Here is a 21686-nt window from a genome sequence, read left to right as displayed (position 1 = left end):
TTGTTCACTATACACATTTTTAATAGATTTCTGACGTGTCACATTACAAAACTGGAACCTAATATCCGGTTGTGGGGAGTTCTGATAATCATGGGTTCAGCACTAGTAAAATGTGTTCAGTCGTAGTGGGGTCTGCTCATAGCATATGCCTTACCATGTTTGTCGTAATTTGGACAGTTATGTACCCTGTGTTCATTATTTAATCATTTATCTAAGATCACGAACCCATAATTGCCATGCAGAAAGCTTATCAAACCCACTTAGTGCTTGGTCAAAATACTGCTTTTCCGGAACAAAAAACAAAATTCTGATGGGTTGGGAATTTCAGGACCATAAATTCAACATTAAAATGAGATCCTCTTGGAAGACCACAAAGCACTGAAAAAACTAAAATTGCAATGCAGTGCGATTGTCAGTTGAGCAATCACCCAAACTTTCTGCCCGTAAACATACTTTTGCATTGGAGTTGTCTGATCGAACTGTCAGGAGAATCTTACACACCAATCTCAGGGTTCATCCTTTTTGTCCTTAAAACAAACTGTATTCTATGTACTTTTTTGTTATTTAATAAAATTGTGATTATCAGTTGACATTTGTTTTCTTTTGTTATTTTTGGTATTTTTACCGCTCTATATATTAGCTGAAATTCTCTAACTGCTATAGTATGTAAAGCTCTATTTATTTACCCCCAGCAGTAATAATAACTGTTATAAGAACACATACTACACTTAAATGACACTTATTAGCTAGCTAACTAAACCCAAAGGGTGGAAGCCCAATTGTGTACTTGTTCCAAAAATTTGACAAATATTAAAGTAATTCAACATACTGGAAATCCCTTACATTAGAAACTATGACCAATTCGCATCATAGGTAACTGCCAATAGTGTGCAGAGTACTGGTCTGCAGTTAACCAGCATGCCAACTAAATTTTAATTAACCAATTCTATCAAAACAGCTCTGCCCTGCCAATCGGTAGTCCCATGACAGGCAACTTTACCAATCAGAGCTAAATCGCAATTGCCATACGAGTAGCATCACAGATCATAGGCTCGTGCCAGGGCCTTTAAGGTTAACTTTTCCTCGCTTTTTAAACAATTTATTGTATTTACATATATGGTTAGTAAAATTGTAATCAAGATTAAGTCCTGAGGAACTTTAAGAGTACAACTAGTGATATTATTAAAACAGTAATAATAATTTTCGATTACCCATACACCTTTAAACCAAAACATTTCAACACAATATATTTCATTCCAGCATTTTCTAACTTGAATAACAAAACATTTTGGTTAACTGTATCATTTCTTTGTTACTATTATACATATCCTTCAACTAATATTTATATTCAAGACTAAATGTATGACTGGATCTGGAATTAATAACACATACTTCATCCAAGGTCTCTCATGCACAGGTTATCTTTCATCCTGTCGGTATTTTTACTGTAAAACTACTTCCCTACAATATTTTGAAATACGTAATATTATATTTATTTTAGATCGCTATCTTCCAAATCAGTTATTCCACATTTCGAAACAATAATTATTATCAAAACATTGTGTGTTTTGTATTACATGCCAACATAATGCGACTAAAAAAGTAGAGAAATTCTTTTTTACATATTAGTTTTTATGGCGTGCTGCCATCTACAGTGTTTTCAAAGTACTCCAAAATTACTTCTGTCATGTGCTGCTACCAGTGACTAAATTACCAAACAGTTAGTGTTGTTATAAATGTTTTAAAACAAAAATTGTTCTAAACGTGTGATTTTTCAGTAAATAACTATTAGCTATATGACTGTTAGTTTCCAATGTTGAAATTACTGCTCTATGTTTCACACAGAAACCATTAAATCACACGTAATCCAATGAATATCTATTTAGAAATTCACGTAAATTATAATTACATTTTTTATTTCGTAAGGTATATGTTAAAAATTAAACAAGACAATATATCTAAAAACACACCTATACCCAATGACAAATCTAATATATTAGAAATAACCTTAACATATATTTAATAAGTTGACGTATATACTACAGTTTTTTTTTTAATGCTTCGCTTACTTAATTTATCGCACATCTGTACAATGTTTGTTGAGGATCTCAGCATGAATACATAAAATCGAAAACATGACGCCAATGCTTTATTCTGAACGTAACTTTCACATTCGTAATGAAATATTGACGTGTCATCTTTGCGGAATCTTTCTTTCCTCTTTTTCCTCCTAGACTAGCCGTCATTGGCCCCCCACCACGAAGCCATTTTTACTCCAGCCGCATTATTTACACCAGTCGGCTATGACGTCACTGTAAATGGCGGTACGGGTGGAGTAACCTTGAGCGTGTATCACTCCGCGTCACTTCATTCCATATTTCTTGTTTACATTGTTTAAAAAACTAGGTACGGCTTAAGAAGTAAGGTTTAAATCATCAAATAAATTACATTATACATTTTAAACTAGTAATATTAATATTTGAAAATAGCTGAAGGTAAGAAATAAATACTTGTTTATACGAACTACTTCCTGCGCAGGATTCCTGCGCGTCTGTGCGGCAGAAGCAAAACAATAACAGAGGCACCTCTTGCCTGACCCATTCACAGTTGAGAGCTGGTTGTTGATTACTACAGTCGATCGTAAGGTAGGCTGCGGAGTTGGTTGTATTAGCGTGTGACTACTTCATTAAAAGTGACGACTAACGCGATGCCTAGTAAGGAAGAGACTTGCGTCTTGACGAATGGTACTGCAGCTACAGCGCAGGATTTTTTAGCTCGGGACGTGGAAGAGCTAGTGTCGGAGATAAAAGAAAACCTTCGATTGTCTGGGTTAAAATCTCGGCCAGCATTTTCTGTTCGCCACAAGTCAAGAGCGTCGCCCTACATGATACCTACCAGGAGCTGGGCGGCTGACGGAAACGATGCCTGCGTCAAGTCACCGAGTTCCAGTTGCGGTGGGCATTCCTGTGTCACCGTTAACAAAAAATTGAACAAATCTAGCGAGACGGCCAGCGATGATCCGTATGAAATGCTGCAGGAGCTCCTGCGGGATGGCAGCCTCATCAAAGAAGCAGTCCGGCGCCTTCAGAAAGGTTTGTCACCCAAGCAGAGGTATTTCTACGAGTCTGACGAAGAGGGCGTAAGTCCGCTACGTATGTGCCAGCTGGAACTCTGAACATCCTGACGCCCGAGTTCCTAGTCGAAGTTCCTGGTGAATTGCCGTTCGACGGCACGTGTGGCTTTGGGGTGTCTACAGTGTGAAGACGACTTCGCTTGGCTACTTTCGGAAATTTTGCCGGTACAGATTGAAGTTCGTCGTGGAAGTGATCGTAGCCGAGTTTCCTCGTGTCGTGACTTCAACTTGGAAATGATAAAATGTAGTTGGTTGTTAGATAACGAATGCTGTGTGTAGAGTGTTGTCAGCACGCTACCGGCAGAACTAATTCTCAGTTAATGTGTATTCTTTCCTCTGTAGACTTTCTTTAAATGTGAATTACGCTTAATTTCTTTTGTGACGTCTTTCATCGGCTGATATTTATAGCAACTTCTTTCCTTGTAAATTTACGCTTATACATTATAGTGGACGACGAGCTGTATTAATAGTGATAAGATTGAAATTTTGATTGTGTGCTTTTTAGCACATGGAGTTTGAACGTCCGTTAACATGCTAAGCAAAAAAAAATGTAAGTAGCAAGTTTTTCTGTATTGTTGATGTAGAATTATTGACTGGTTTATGTGTAAATAGCACATTCCAGATTTTTTACATCGCATATTCCTGTTTTCTCCATTCGCAAGATGATGTGTTGTATTTACATAATGATCTCATGTAAACAATGCAGTTGGACGTGAGCTTTAATGACGTAATGCGCATGATTTGCTTGAGCGCTGATTTTAGTTCTCTCAGATGGAATTTAAGGTTGGAAACATAATTTTTTTTTCAGGATGAATAGGCGAAGACGTACAAAACGTTTAAAATTGGAATAACAAACATTTCTTATTTTCTTTTTTGCGTGCGTCTTTGATCATATTACCCCAATGCAGTTTTATATATATTGTGTCCGATGCCTGCAATGCATATTTACGTAATTCCAACATATATGATGTGAATCGATGTCTTAAAAAAATTTTAAGCCAAAATCATCTCGCTATTTATTTGTTAAATACACTTGCCTCGTTTGAGTAGGCCTACGATGTGTGTTGTAAAACTAATTTTTTTCATTGTTGAAAAATGCACAAGTGTATTTCCGAAGTTACTTTAAAGGTATCAAATATTTTGTAAAACTTGTAAAGTTGATGTATTTACTGTGCATGTTTTAGTGCATAGAGAAAGGAAGCTGTTCTTTTAAAGAATGGTTGAATAAAATTGAAAAGATTTTACCCCTAGCATTTTTATTTGGTAACTTTTTGAGTGAGTAACTTTTTCCTACGAAAAGTTTTAGTAACATTTTGCGTTGGTGATTTAAATTTTTAGTGGTTCTTGTCTCATATTTTCAGGTTTTATGGCGCAATTCTGATCTGTAATAAATTGCTTGTCGTACCGCAAATCTCGTTATCAGTTTTGATAGTGATACATGATGGAACAGCTGTATTTTGTCCCAGCTAATCGCGTGTTGTTTTCCTCTGCCTTCAATTGATCATCCTCCTTGAAACAAGATGGCGGCGAGAGCAAGGTATGGCCTTGGTATTCCCATCCAATAAGTGTGCAGTGAAATATTTTTAATGATTTATTAAGTGTGTTTGGTTCGTGAGTTTAAAACTAACTTTCTTCACGATTGGATATTTATTAATAATAAAGTTTTGTCTGTTGTGGGTCTGAATTAAATATTTAACAAGTCTCGTGCCCATATTGCCGTGCACTTCAGCTAGTTTTCTCAAGTTTATTTATTTTCCTGCTTATTTCAAAATTTTTCTATCCAAACGAATATAGGTTTGGATTTTTCGGGCAAGCTTCTTTTCGACAATATTTTAAATTAAGAGTGTATATTTAGAGGTTGTGACTTGTACAGATTGCAGTTTTCTATTTGAATTTGGCGGGCCATCCTAAGTTTTTTTATTATTATTTATTTTTTGTGCATTCATGTGGTCCAGTTATGGTATTTCCTCTGAAATGATTTTCGGTAATACTTAACTTTGAATAAATGGTGCGGCTTGTCTGTTTTTACATCCTTTAATTTAAGTTTTTATTGATTTTTGCCTAATACTTATCGGGCTGTTGTCAAACCTCTATTGTATGTTTCGTCAAAGCACCGTTACGCGTTGGGGCGTGACACAGCAACAATCACGAGCATCGTATTATTTTAATGCATACATTGATATTTTTTGTGTATAATACACTTTTAAAGATATCGGACAAGTCATGCTGTACAAAAAAAATGCAATTGAATAAATAAATGAATATTCCGTCTGTTACCTGAAACTGCCACTGGCAATGTAGTAATTATTGCTTATTAGTAATGTATTCTGGCAAACAATGCACTCGACACTAAATCAAACACGTATTGATAACCGAGTTAAAAGTATTGTAAAGCATTTACAAATATTTAAAAAAAAAAAACCTTGTTTATTGAATCTAACGTGTTACAAACATAATTTAGCACTGGTAAATAGATTTCTGAATCAGAAAACGGTGCCCAAACCTTGTCTACGCGTAGGCAGCAGTGGTGTTCATTATGTTACACTGTTACTATTCTTTCTTGGATAATCTTATTAGATTTCGTGGTTATGAAATATTTTACTTTACTAATTAATTTTTAATGTACTAATTTTAGTAGTTTTTTTTATAGCAATAGAAGCTAAGCTTAGTTTATGTATTAAAGTAATGCATTACCTTAATTTTATATAATAAATATTTCAGCTACTTAATGCTGGAAAGCTCTTAGGTAATCACTTATATAATTATAATTATACTATCCATTATTAATTATGTTTATTTATGTAACATCTGTAAATATAATACTTTGCTTTACATAATGGAAATAACTTGAATAATTGTGGAAATTATATGTGGTAGGCCTATGAAGATGGACTGACAGGCATTACTTGACTTGCGAACTTCAATGGTGTAAAATTTAAATTATAATACCTAATCGGGAAATATGTAGTGTAGCGGTATTTGCGAAAACAAATGTTAAAAATCCGAAAATACTTTTATTATATGCTCTTAAACTTCCTCTTTTCATTAAACCCGGCGAGGATAAGAAATTACAAATACTTTAGGATATATCGTATTTTTTTAATTTTCGTAGTAGGGCGATATTTGTTAAAAAAAAATTAAAAGTACCTAAAATACTTTTATTCTATGCTCTTTAACTTCCTCTTTTCATTAAACCCGGCGGAGATAAGAAATTCCAAATACTTTAGGAGATATCGAATTTTTTAATTTTCATCACAATGCCTGTGCATTCATGCGGCGTTAACTGTTGTTTCTTGTTTACGAATATGAATTTTTTTTTTTCTCGCGACGTAGGTGAACGACTACATCATTTTCTATTAATGGCAAAGAAATTGTACCCGCCTCTAACTTAGGTGAGTTTTTAACGTTTCAAATTTTAATGTTTTATTTGTTATTTGGATATTGTTGCGCAAGTAATAAGTAAAAAAAAATTACATGAGTTCCTACTGTTCATCCTTTGTCCCGGTTTGTTTGGTCAGGTCAATTACATTATAAATACTTTAAAACTAAACAACCATTAAAATTAATTCACATTATTTTTAATGACCGCTTAGTTTGAAAGTATTTATAATGTAACTGACCTGACAGACCATTTTAATCAATTAGGCATTCACGAACACACGGCAAAATAAAAAAATTGTGTCGGTCGAATGATAGCACAGGTCTTGTATTGCCAAATAAGAACGGCGATATCTCCTAAAGTATTTGGAATTTCTTATCTCCGCCGGGTTTGATGAAAAGAGGAAGTGAAAGAGCATATAATAAAAGTATTTTCGGATTTTTAACATTTTTTTTCGCAAATACCGCTAAGCTGCATATTTACAAAGTTTTTATTTAAACTTAAGTAAGTTTAAATGCCATGAGCATGATTTTCTGTAGAAACCTCGTTTTAAACAACCAAATATAAGTACTGAAAAATGATTGGGAATGAGAGTTAAGGTCGTTATGGGAATTAAGCAGGGTTACCACACAAAGTTAGGAAAGTTGCATTTGGTCAGGGAACATTCTTCAAACCTGTAAATTCCCCAGTGATAATAATTTGAGGTAAAGTATCATGCTTCAGTATGTAAATCACCCAGACTGTGAAGAAATTTTTTTTTTCAGATGGTGTTTTAGTGCATAGGCATACACACTATCTAATGACGTATGCGTGGTAGTAGTATATGATAGCCGGTCCGACGGCAGGATGCAGGATGTGGATGGTGCGGATTGTGATTGTCGGTCCGCCATCTTGGATTGTGACGTCACGGCGGCCATCTTGGACGAGCGTAACGTGACAATATGCGTAACGTGACACTTTTTCGTGCGTGCAGCCGGCGTAACGGGACACAGCGTAACGGGACATAACGTAACGGGACAAGTAGATCACGGCAGCCATCTTGGATCCGCCATTTTGGATGACGTCATTTTGTTTTCTAGAAAATTCCGGCATTGTGTTGTCCGCCATATTGGATGATGACGTCACCGTTGCAATTTTCGTTACGGCCGCCATCTTTAACTTTTTTATTTATTATCCGATTTTAATGAAATTTTTTTTTAAAATTATAAAAAATTTAAATAATATAAATTTAATAAAATATTTATAAAAAACAAACATTATCGATACGGAGCTCGGAGTCCTCGGTTCGAACCCGACGAGGTCAAAAAATTAAAAATGGCGACCGATCCTTCCCCCTGTGGTGGCTGCTGACAGAATGACCCCCACCACTTTTTTCAAAGCATATATATCGACAGTGAGCATGACGTCATGTCCGCCATCTTGAAATCTGGACGCCATCTTGAAAATCTTTATTTATTATCCGATTTTAATGAAAAAAATTCCAAAATTCATCAAAAAATTAATGTATTTGAATTCTGTTTGATAATATCGATGTACGTCCTTGGCTCGATTCCCGACGAGAGTAAACGGTCGATCCTTCCTCCACAGAAGCCACCTACAGACTGACCTACCACCACCAATAACTAGGTATTTACCATCAGCTGGTATGACATCATGTCCGCCATCTTGTCTTCATCCGCTGGAGTCCACCATCTTGTTTTCGTCTGCTAGAGTGTGCCGTTACCATGTAGTATAATTATCTGGTCACCATACTTTTGTCCTCAACTGTTGACATTGATCATTGACCTTGGCCTTTGACCTTGACCTTGAACTTTGACCTTGACCTTGAAATTTGACCTTGACCTTCAACCTTGACCTTGAAATTTGACCTTGACCTTGAAATTTGACCTTGACCTTGAAATTTGACCTTGACATTGAAATTTGACCTTGACCTTGAAATTTGACCTTGACATTGAAATTTGACTTTGTCCTCGAAATTTGACTTTGTCCTTGTCGACCATCATGGATCCAACATTTTATGTTCAGTAGATGCTACCAGGAGCTACCACCTGCTGGAGTATGCCATCTTGTGTGTGTGTACTCGTATTATAGAGTACATTTCCATCTGGATAAATTTATTCTAACCCGCTACAGTGCAGTAATCATTTATTACTGTGACACACGCCATCTTGAAATTTGGACGCCATCTTGAAAATCCGTAATTTTAATGCTAGATATTCGGGAAAAAGTTAAAAATTCATTAAATAAATTTGTAATCTATATACTGATTGATTGGATCGACTAAGGTCCTTGGTTCGATCACTGACCGATAAAAAAAACTCTAATATTTTAAAAAGAACCACTAAAGTGACAGGTTTGAGAAAATAAAAAACACCACAAGTTCTATTAAAAAAAATTTATTACATAAATTCAATACACTACTACAAGTACATAAAAAAAACACTGACAAATTACTAAAGCCTTTTTGGATTCCTCGATTCAAACAGTCTTCTTATTGTACGGACTAAGCCTTTTACATGTCTTTAAATGTCTATCCGATCAGGTCATCACCGCAGCCAGAGACGGACTGAAGTTCATATCACTTATATTATCTCATTAGACGGTACAACACATGAGTCAAATCAATAACCATGTTCATTATATGTCTCGGAGCATTTTTTATAATGACGATGTAAGCTATCGAGACGTGAAATTAGTTTATTGCACTTATTGCACTGAAATTGTATTCTTTGATCATTATTAGAACAACCGCTTCTTTCATGTCTGCGAGCATTTGAGGTGATAGTAAATGATGCTCCACAGTATTTGCACTGATGCGAAGTACGCTCTTCATTAATTGAAGAATCCATTGCTGATGATGAAACTTCAGCTGATGGTGGAACAGCACATATCGGTTCGCAAGAACAGGTAATTACGCGACTTATGCACCAGAAGAAACAAACTAGGCGATCCTTACACCACCGACGTCAGTAACAAACCGAGCGTCCTGCTGTCTAGGACTCGCTTATATACATGCACCGTATGGAATAATACGATAGTCAAATCAATATCAATTTACTAAAATACTAGAGTCAAAACAACATTAAAAAATAGAAGCACCATCAACAAAAAAGGAAGCAAATTTGGACGCACCTACAAAAAAGGAAAAACAAAAGGAAGCACCGACAACGAAAAGGAAGCACCGCCAACGAAAAGGAAGCACATTTGGAAGCACCGACAACGAAAAGACAGCACCGACATCGAAATGGAAGCACATTTGGAAGCACCGACAACGAAAAGGCAGCACCGACAACGAAAAGGAAGCACATTTGGAAGCACCGACAACGAAAAGACAGCACCGACATCGAAAAGGCAGCACATTTGGAAGCACCGACAACGAAAAGGCAGCACCGGCATCGAAAAGGAAGCACATTTGGAAGCACCGACAACGAAAAGGCAGCACCGGCATCGAAAAGGAAGCACATTTGGAAGCACCGACAACGAAAAGGCAGCACCGGCATCGAAAAGGAAGCACATTTGGAAGCACCGACAAAGAAAAGGCAGCACCGACAACGAAAAAGAAGCACATTTGGAAGCACTGACAACGAAAAGACAGCACCGCCATCGAAAAGGAAGCACATTTGGAAGCACTGACAACGAAAAGGTAGCACCGACAACGAAAAGGAAGCACATTTGGAAGTACTGACAACGAAAAGGCAGCACATTTGGAAGCACTGACAACGAAAAGGTAGCACCGACAACAAAAAGGAAGCACATTTGGAAGCACTGACAACGAAAAGGCAGCACCCACAACGAAAAGGAAGCACATTTGGAAGCACTGACAACGAAAAGGCAGCACCGTCAACGAAAAGGAAGCACATTTGGAAGCACTGACAACGAAAAGACAGCACCGACAACGAAAAGGAAGCACATTTGGAAGCACAGCCAACGAAAATGCAGCTCATTTGGAAGCACCGACATCGAAAAGGAAGCACCATCAACGAAAAGGCCGCACCATCAACGAAAAGGAAGCACATTTGGAAGCACAAGTTACGAGAACTTAGTCTTAGTTAGAAATCTGAATACAAGAAAAAAAAAACATTAAATTTTTATAATTGCAATTATTTATTTCTTTACATTATACAAATACAAGTAAAACAAGCCATTATTATATGTAGCCAGCTTTCCTCAGTTCTTTGAGTATGATTGATATTTCTTTGATGCACGAATAGTTTCCTGCACAAAGCGAGTCATGTAGAAGTCTTAGCCGGTCAACCAATATGTTTGGATCGTTCCATGAAGTGTAATCAGTCTCTTCTACCACCATCTTCATTGCTTGATTATTATAAATATTATTTTCTCTGGTGTCTTCCGTTTTAACACCATCCTCAGGGTTACTTTCATCATCTAGCCAGCGATCATCACAAGCTTGATCCGATTTATTTAATATATCACGTTGTTTCCATCGTTTCGGTCTCAGGACACCACCACAGTCTTCGATCTTGCCTGCTTTAGTTGCTTCATCACAGTCTATACCTTTGTCAACAGCCGCAGAGTCGCTGTAGCAATCACCGTAGAAGGCATCATCTTCACCTAGATTACCGTAAGAATTCGATGTCGATGATGTCGAAGCGTCTTCATCGTCTTCATGCTTCCTTTTTAGGAGTCCATCATTTTTACAAAGTAGGAAAGATCTACTTGAATTCGGCTGGAATGTATTCTCACTTTTTACGTTAAAGATTCTTCCATTGTCTTCATTCTTCCATAAATCATAATTGTCCTTCAATTTAAGTTCTTTGTCGAGATCGGAAGAACCGCAATCATAATCTCTCCCAAGACAAGGAAAATTATTGTCGTAATGCAGATCACTCTTCCTTAGTCTAGTAGAGCCATCGTTGTCCTCTAGCTTGTACACAGGCTTGACGTTACAAGTTCTGTCATGTCTTTTTAAGCTCTCTCTCCGCGTAAACGACTTGCTACATCGAACACAACTTATCATATTACGTAGTGGATTTTTATCACAGTCATTCTTCTCGTGTTGTCTTCCATTCTTTCTCAAGATAAATTCTTTGCTGCAAAACTTACACCTGTGTCCTTTCGTTACAGCAACAGTCACCGAATCAGGATTCATATTAGTTACTGAGACTATGGTCAGATGCAAACTGAATTAATTAAATTAGATACATTACTTAAATATAATTTTTAATATTTCATCTGCAAGAATTAAGTTACATCATACAAAAGAAATTGTTACATGTGGTCTCGATTATTAGCATGTGATGTCGCCACGTGTTGTGTTGAGTCATAATTTATTTAGTTGTTTTATGTGGTATGCGGGAAGCTCACTAACGATCGCAAAACAAGGATGGCTTCGCTAGACATCAAGGAGAAGGAAGTTTGTCTTACATGTTAGTGCTCCACGGATGTCTCATGACATATTATTTGACTGAGTAATGGTTGCTTAATTTTTATTTCCACCTGGTAAAAAAATTACAAGTGCTGATTTAGTAACAGATATTCTCGAATTAAATGTATCTCTAAATATCACGTCATGACTCATTAGGTAAAAAATCCGTCATGCAGAGAGCGGTTTCTCATAATAGACAGAAACACTTGAAGAAACCACAGGAATAATCAGGAGTTCATGGAGAAATCCATCATAATATTGAAAAAATAATAGGGAGCACACGGAGAAAACCATCTCACGTTTCTTTGTTATCATATAAATACAGAAAAAATATTTAATAATAAAATAAATTAATAAAAAAATTTAAATTGAAAACAAATTAAATTGAAAGCAGGAAATAATCAGGAGCACACGGAGAAAACCATCATATTATTGACATGGATAATCAGATGCACTCGGAGAAAACCACCACACGTTTTCTTTGAAATCATAAAATTACAGGGAAAAATTTTTTTAAAAATAAATAAAAAAAATTCAAAAAAGGAAAAAATTACCAAAATACATAAAATTCTGGCTTTTACTAGAACTCTATCTTTGTTACACAATGAGAAGTTCACAAGCTAGCAGAATCTATTTATGTATTTTGGTAATTTTTTCTTTTTTGAATTTTTTTATTTATTTTTAAAAAAAATTTTCCCTGTAATTTTATGATTTCAAAGAAAACGTGTGGTGGTTTTCTCCGAGTGCATCTGATTATCCATGTCAATAATATGATGGTTTTCTCCGTGTGCTCCTGATTATTTCCTGCTTTCAATTTAATTTGTTTTCAATTTAAATTTTTTTATTAATTTATTTTATTATTAAATATTTTTTCTGTATTTATATGATAACAAAGAAACGTGAGATGGTTTTCTCCGTGTGCTCGCTATTATTTTTTCAATATTATGATGGATTTCTCCATGAACTCCTGATTATTCCTGTGGTTTCTTCAAGTGTTTCTGTCTATTATGAGAAACCGCTCTCTGCATGACGGATTTTTTACCTAATGAGTCATGACGTGTTATTTAGAGTTACATTTAATTCGAGAATATCTGTTACTAAATCAGCACTTGTAATTTTTTTACCAGGTGGAAATAAAAATTAAGCAACCATTACTCAGTCAAATAATATGTCATGAGACATCCGTGGAGCACTAACATGTAAGACAAACTTCCTTCTCCTTGATGTCTAGCGAAGCCATCCTTGTTTTGCGATCGTTAGTGAGCTTCCCGCATACCACATAAAACAACTAAATAAATTATGACTCAACACAACACGTGGCGACATCACATGCTAATAATCGAGACCACATGTAACAATTTCTTTTGTATGATGTAACTTAATTCTTGCAGATGAAATATTAAAAATTATATTTAAGTAATGTATCTAATTTAATTAATTCAGTTTGCATCTGACCATAGTCTCAGTAACTAATATGAATCCTGATTCGGTGACTGTTGCTGTAACGAAAGGACACAGGTGTAAGTTTTGCAGCAAAGAATTTATCTTGAGAAAGAATGGAAGACAACACGAGAAGAATGACTGTGATAAAAATCCACTACGTAATATGATAAGTTGTGTTCGATGTAGCAAGTCGTTTACGCGGAGAGAGAGCTTAAAAAGACATGACAGAACTTGTAACGTCAAGCCTGTGTACAAGCTAGAGGACAACGATGGCTCTACTAGACTAAGGAAGAGTGATCTGCATTACGACAATAATTTTCCTTGTCTTGGGAGAGATTATGATTGCGGTTCTTCCGATCTCGACAAAGAACTTAAATTGAAGGACAATTATGATTTATGGAAGAATGAAGACAATGGAAGAATCTTTAACGTAAAAAGTGAGAATACATTCCAGCCGAATTCAAGTAGATCTTTCCTACTTTGTAAAAATGATGGACTCCTAAAAAGGAAGCATGAAGACGATGAAGACGCTTCGACATCATCGACATCGAATTCTTACGGTAATCTAGGTGAAGATGATGCCTTCTACGGTGATTGCTACAGCGACTCTGCGGCTGTTGACAAAGGTATAGACTGTGATGAAGCAACTAAAGCAGGCAAGATCGAAGACTGTGGTGGTGTCCTGAGACCGAAACGATGGAAACAACGTGATATATTAAATAAATCGGATCAAGCTTGTGATGATCGCTGGCTAGATGATGAAAGTAACCCTGAGGATGGTGTTAAAACGGAAGACACCAGAGAAAATAATATTTATAATAATCAAGCAATGAAGATGGTGGTAGAAGAGACTGATTACACTTCATGGAACGATCCAAACATATTGGTTGACCGGCTAAGACTTCTACATGACTCGCTTTGTGCAGGAAACTATTCGTGCATCAAAGAAATATCAATCATACTCAAAGAACTGAGGAAAGCTGGCTACATATAATAATGGCTTGTTTTACTTGTATTTGTATAATGTAAAGAAATAAATAATTGCAATTATAAAAATTTAATGTTTTTTTTTTCTTGTATTCAGATTTCTAACTAAGACTAAGTTCTCGTAACTTGTGCTTCCAAATGTGCTTCCTTTTCGTTGATGGTGCGGCCTTTTCGTTGATGGTGCTTCCTTTTCGATGTCGGTGCTTCCAAATGAGCTGCATTTTCGTTGGCTGTGCTTCCAAATGTGCTTCCTTTTCGTTGTCGGTGCTGTCTTTTCGTTGTCAGTGCTTCCAAATGTGCTTCCTTTTCGTTGACGGTGCTGCCTTTTCGTTGTCAGTGCTTCCAAATGTGCTTCCTTTTCGTTGTGGGTGCTGCCTTTTCGTTGTCAGTGCTTCCAAATGTGCTTCCTTTTTGTTGTCGGTGCTACCTTTTCGTTGTCAGTGCTTCCAAATGTGCTGCCTTTTCGTTGTCAGTACTTCCAAATGTGCTTCCTTTTCGTTGTCGGTGCTACCTTTTCGTTGTCAGTGCTTCCAAATGTGCTTCCTTTTCGATGGCGGTGCTGTCTTTTCGTTGTCAGTGCTTCCAAATGTGCTTCTTTTTCGTTGTCGGTGCTGCCTTTTCTTTGTCGGTGCTTCCAAATGTGCTTCCTTTTCGATGCCGGTGCTGCCTTTTCGTTGTCGGTGCTTCCAAATGTGCTTCCTTTTCGATGCCGGTGCTGCCTTTTCGTTGTCGGTGCTTCCAAATGTGCTTCCTTTTCGATGCCGGTGCTGCCTTTTCGTTGTCGGTGCTTCCAAATGTGCTGCCTTTTCGATGTCGGTGCTGTCTTTTCGTTGTCGGTGCTTCCAAATGTGCTTCCTTTTCGTTGTCGGTGCTGCCTTTTCGTTGTCGGTGCTTCCAAATGTGCTTCCATTTCGATGTCGGTGCTGTCTTTTCGTTGTCGGTGCTTCCAAATGTGCTTCCTTTTCGTTGGCGGTGCTTCCTTTTCGTTGTCGGTGCTTCCTTTTGTTTTTCCTTTTTTGTAGGTGCGTCCAAATTTGCTTCCTTTTTTGTTGATGGTGCTTCTATTTTTTAATGTTGTTTTGACTCTAGTATTTTAGTAAATTGATATTGATTTGACTATCGTATTATTCCATACGGTGCATGTATATAAGCGAGTCCTAGACAGCAGGACGCTCGGTTTGTTACTGACGTCGGTGGTGTAAGGATCGCCTAGTTTGTTTCTTCTGGTGCATAAGTCGCGTAATTACCTGTTCTTGCGAACCGATATGTGCTGTTCCACCATCAGCTGAAGTTTCATCATCAGCAATGGATTCTTCAATTAATGAAGAGCGTACTTCGCATCAGTGCAAATACTGTGGAGCATCATTTACTATCACCTCAAATGCTCGCAGACATGAAAGAAGCGGTTGTTCTAATAATGATCAAAGAATACAATTTCAGTGCAATAAGTGCAATAAACTAATTTCACGTCTCGATAGCTTACATCGTCATTATAAAAAATGCTCCGAGACATATAATGAACATGGTTATTGATTTGACTCATGTGTTGTACCGTCTAATGAGATAATATAAGTGATATGAACTTCAGTCCGTCTCTGGCTGCGGTGATGACCTGATCGGATAGACATTTAAAGACATGTAAAAGGCTTAGTCCGTACAATAAGAAGACTGTTTGAATCGAGGAATCCAAAAAGGCTTTAGTAATTTGTCAGTGTTTTTTTTATGTACTTGTAGTAGTGTATTGAATTTATGTAATAAATTTTTTTTAATAGAACTTGTGGTGTTTTTTATTTTCTCAAACCTGTCACTTTAGTGGTTCTTTTTAAAATATTAGAGTTTTTTTTATCGGTCAGTGATCGAACCAAGGACCTTAGTCGATCCAATCAATCAGTATATAGATTACAAATTTATTTAATGAATTTTTAACTTTTTCCCGAATATCTAGCATTAAAATTACGGATTTTCAAGATGGCGTCCAAATTTCAAGATGGCGTGTGTCACAGTAATAAATGATTACTGCACTGTAGCGGGTTAGAATAAATTTATCCAGATGGAAATGTACTCTATAATACGAGTACACACACACAAGATGGCATACTCCAGCAGGTGGTAGCTCCTGGTAGCATCTACTGAACATAAAATGTTGGATCCATGATGGTCGACAAGGACAAAGTCAAATTTCGAGGACAAAGTCAAATTTCAATGTCAAGGTCAAATTTCAAGGTCAAGGTCAAATTTCAAGGTCAAAGTTGAAGGTCAAGGTCAAATTTCAAGGTCAAGGTCAAAGTTCAAGGTCAAGGTCAAAGGCCAAGGTCAATGATCAATGTCAACAGTTGAGGACAAAAGTATGGTGACCAGATAATTATACTACATGGTAACGGCACACTCTAGCAGACGAAAACAAGATGGTGGACTCCAGCGGATGAAGACAAGATGGCGGACATGATGTCATACCAGCTGATGGTAAATACCTAGTTATTGGTGGTGGTAGGTCAGTCTGTAGGTGGCTTCTGTGGAGGAAGGATCGACCGTTTACTCTCGTCGGGAATCGAGCCAAGGACGTACATCGATATTATCAAACAGAATTCAAATACATTAATTTTTTGATGAATTTTGGAATTTTTTTCATTAAAATCGGATAATAAATAAAGATTTTCAAGATGGCGTCCAGATTTCAAGATGGCGGACATGACGTCATGCTCACTGTCGATATATATGCTTTGAAAAAAGTGGTGGGGGTCATTCTGTCAGCAGCCACCACAGGGGGAAGGATCGGTCGCCATTTTTAATTTTTTGACCTCGTCGGGTTCGAACCGAGGACTCCGAGCTCCGTATCGATAATGTTTGTTTTTTATAAATATTTTATTAAATTTATATTATTTAAATTTTTTTATAATTTTAAAAAAAATTTCATTAAAATCGGATAATAAATAAAAAAGTTAAAGATGGCGGCCGTAACGAAAATTGCAACGGTGACATCATCATCCAATATGGCGGACAACACAATGCCGGAATTTTCTAGAAAACAAAATGACGTCATCCAAAATGGCGGATCCAAGATGGCGGATCCAAGATGGCTGCCGTGATCTACTTGTCCCGTTACGTTATGTCCCGTTACGCTGTGTCCCGTTACGCTGTGTCCCGTTACGCCGGCTGCACGCACGAAAAAGTGTCACGTTACGCATATTGTCACGTTACGCTCGTCCAAGATGGCCGCCGTGACGTCACAATCCAAGATGGCGGACCGACAATCACAATCCGCACCATCCACATCCTGCATCCTGCCGTCGGACCGGCTATCATATACTACTCGTGGTGCTGTTTTAATTTTAAAGAAACAAGAAGAGTAGAGAGAACTAGCCCATCCATAAGGCTGGATGTTCTTTATTTCTTTCATAAATTTGAAGAACAGGTAAATTATTCAATAAAAAAATAGGGCCATTGGAAATTTGAGTATGCGTTTTTTACTACAGATATTTGTGGAATACCTGTTAGGAACTTTTAAAACTAAAAAGAATTAAGGTAATATTAACTATCGATATTTAATGTAACAGCTGAGTTTATTGTGATTAATGTAATTAGCAGAAGCGTGACGTCCACGTAGCTTCTCTAACAGTAGTATTGAAAGTCGTATCAACCAAGGATTAATAGCTCTCAACATTGAACAACTTATTGGTCAATAAAACTAAAAAAAAAAAAAACATGGATATTAGTGGACATATTTGGCGTCTTAAAATATATCTTGTAGCACTTTGAATGTGTTTTGATATATTTCATTGCTTATGTTTTTCAATAAGTTCTGTGTTAAATTATTTTACATTTAATAATTTTAACGTCTTGTTGACAAATTCAGGACTTTAGAGACGATGATAAGTGATGAGATGCTAATGGATGTATGTCGGAATGAACGAAGTGGGAACGGGAGTATCCCGAGAAAACCTCACCAGCCACGGCCCACCACCTTTCCTGCTTGTGAATGATCTGACCACTCCACCACCGTGGTCTCAGTTTTTATAGAAACGTGTGTCTGGAGTACCATATTTGTAAATACACGCACGTTACATTATTTAGTCGGCTAAATTTGACAGTTCTTTGTTGGTTATCATAAAATAATTTTGGAACCACGTGTCAATATACATAGATTGCCTTAGGACTATTGTAGGATACAACTATGATTGGTGTTTTTGGCCCTCTGGCGTCATTGCGTGCCCTAAGTCCATTCAACATACAGTGTAACCTTGATTAACCGGGGTAATGGGAGGAAGGTCAGCACGAATAAGCGAATTGAGGTTATACAATACAGCAAAATTTCGTAAGTAATTGATATAAAATAAATGTGCAAGTATTACTGACACTAACTATTAATTTTTAAAAATATGTATGAACAAAATTATTTTTAATGACCTAAAACACAGCTACACTTCGCAGATATGCCCCCCCAACCAACCAAGTTAACCGAATGCTTAGTTAATTATGTCACGGATAATCGAGGTTGTTCTACTGTATTGAGTTTTGGTGCTAAGTTGAGTTCTGCCGAGGGCCATAGAGAGAAGACAATGGTTCGGGCCTTCCATATATAATGTACACTCTGAAAAATAACCTAATAATTGTAACTGTAAACATGATCTGTGCATATCCCCCATTACTTGTAAGGTTTCCTATGAACTGTATGAACAACAGACTTGTAATTTTCGTCTAATCAGGGTAAACACGCATTAAAAGAAGTCTCGAAACTCAGTGACCACGGGGATTTTGTGTCCCCCCCCCCCCCCCCAAAAAAAATCTAATGTTATCTATGCTCCACCTAGATGGACTTGATTGCCTTAAACTCTCATTTATGCCGCATAAATATGTAAACACTGTAAAACAGTTGGGCAGGCACGCAGATACATAAATAAGGAAAGGTAGGTATTTACGTCGCATAGGTTTGCAAAGAGGCCAAGGAAGACTTATTGCAGTGGGTTCTGAACCTAATTCAGTCTTGCCGGAGAAGGGGTCAGCGACCGTCGCCACTAAACGTGTCATGTGAGTGAGCGCTGCCATATAACTTTTTATTTTAGTAAACACTCTTCATGTCAACTGAAACAACTACAAGATAAATTTTACTGATGCCATTTTGTTGCGTGGTCTTGTCGTTTCTCAGCTTGTGATGCTTTAGTATCAGCAACTCTGTTGATGTGTAATGAAAAACAGGAATAATACTGTAGAGGTCGTTAGACACACTATCCCAAGTAATCACGTTCTTACCAAAAAAAAAAAGTTTGTGTGACTTCGTGTTTTCCAAGCCTACCTGAATAGACTGTAAAAACTGAGTTATATGCTTCCAACTATTGCTAAGTTGTTCATTCAATTGTAGACATTAATTTAGAAAATATTAGGACGTCGGTAGCAACTGCATCTTGATGTAAGCAATCTTGCTTTTTTTTTTTATCGTATAGGTGATTGGAAAATTTTGTTAACTTTTTAATGGCAGTTAAACTTGTATTTCTTCTGCAGTATACATGTTTAATCTTGTCATGGTATTAAGTTTGATGTTTTACTTCTGACATTTAAGTTAATCTGCAGACTTAAATACGGGATTAGGATAAAATGTTTTGAGTGCTATTTCTTATAGTGGATTAATATTTTCTCATGAAGATTGAGTCTAAAGAGCAATTCACTGATAAAAGTTTGCTAGGTGGGGTATGACTGTTAAGTGCATTTTGCTTTTTGGTTCAAAACCCTTGTATTCGTGACTACTTTTCACAGACTTCGATTTATTAGTTCTCTTGCTCCCAGAGATGAAGTTGTGTTGTTTATGTACGGTACCGCTGGTAGTTCTTAAAAATGACTTGCTTGCATAATTTTCATTGTGTGTAACAAATTGTTCCTACATAGTACACATTAGATATAACGAATGCTTTTTCTGGGATCACAAGTAATTTTTATTGTACATACAACCAGTTCCGTGTTCATGGTAAGTTTTCATTGCCTATATTACTCTGATCGAAATTAATACTAATACGAAAGTTCAGTATATGTGCTTTAAAAACTAACAAGAATTATCTCACACTCCATATAAGTTTATTTATATGAGTCAAAATTGTATTAGAATAGAAGAAGTTAAAGGCAAACCATCGAAGTTATTTGTTTTGTTTTTTAATACATTCATAATAAGTTGTTATAGTATTTTATTTATTTAAAATAATTTTATTGATATTAATGTCTTAGTTTAATTAAAACAAAGAGAGTTCACTTACTCTATGATGTGTGCTACATAGCTTAATAATTTTTATAGTAATCTTTAATAAAAATTACATTATTTAACTTTTCATCGCTTAGATTCAGAAGTTTTAAATTATTTTGAACATTGTAGCATATTGCAGGCCGATATGCAGGCAAATACTTTCCGAAAAATATGTATTTTTACTCGGTTGTAATTTTAAAATTCACCTGTAAATTGTTTCGGAAAAATTATAAAATTGCAGATATAATTTCCATTACATCATGGCATCATAATAAAATGTGAACCTTAATGAGTTGAGGAATTGATTCCCACCATCCTAAATTCCTGGGTTTTTTTATTATTCATTTCTGTATGACCGAAATTCTATTGGAAGAAGAAAAAAAATGGTTACAATAATACGATAATGGAAAGGTTAACTTTTAATGAACGTTTTTAATTTGGTGCATAAAAGAGAAAGAAGATTTGGTCAAATGTGTAATCCAGACATTGCTTTTAATACCTAGGCATGCCATTCAATGTGTGGAGGTTTTTTATTTAAATATGTATTAGAATACTCTTCAAAAATTTTTTTTAACACTTTCCCCGGTTATTAGGTAGCTACATTACCTGTGCACTCTACATAATGTCGACGCTTTATGAAATTTTAAAATAAGCTTACTACTTTCGAAATACATACAATATTTTAATACAAAACACGCATAATTGTTTGATCTTACACAAAGTAAAATAAGGTATTTTAATACAAAATCAATGGGATATAATATACTTAATACAACAAGACAGATAGTTGTAATATTTTTAAGTGCTCTTTCTTTTAATTGTTTAAATAATTAAATATTTTTAGTTTGATATTTAGTCTTGCACATATATTTTACGGACTCTTTACCAGAACCTGATGATTAACAGTAGTAACAGCAGAACGAAGTGCAATTCTTGCTCAGGAACATCTTCAACCCCCATTTTTGTGGTCTTGGGCACATGGTGAATTGCGATCTTGTGTACAGCTGCTTTGTCAATCTTTTGGTGGTTCCCATTTTGAGAACTTTGTCTTCTGTCGCTACTGATTGTTAGCGGGAGGTAGGGGTGTACAGAGAAACATGGTGACGTATGGATGGGAATTCCATACATCATC

At 36.2% G+C, this 21686-nt stretch overlaps 1 protein-coding gene across 1 annotated transcript in view; it reads left to right on the top strand.

Moving 5' to 3' along the window:
* Positions 1 to 2576: 2576 nt before the first annotated feature.
* The window catches only part of LOC134530334 (xaa-Pro dipeptidase), a 397770-nt gene continuing 378660 nt past the window's right edge, over positions 2577 to 21686 (top strand). Inside the window, exon 1 of the mRNA XM_063365070.1 lies at positions 2577 to 4670. Coding sequence (XP_063221140.1) covers positions 4654 to 4670 — 17 coding nt within the window. The 5' untranslated portion in view covers positions 2577 to 4653. The remainder of the gene's footprint in view (positions 4671 to 21686) is intronic.

This window comes from Bacillus rossius, chromosome 3, assembly GCF_032445375.1.
Source record: "Bacillus rossius redtenbacheri isolate Brsri chromosome 3, Brsri_v3, whole genome shotgun sequence".
NCBI classification, from domain to species: Eukaryota; Metazoa; Arthropoda; class Insecta; order Phasmatodea; family Bacillidae; genus Bacillus; species Bacillus rossius.
This window is presented reverse-complemented; position numbering and strand designations above follow the sequence as displayed.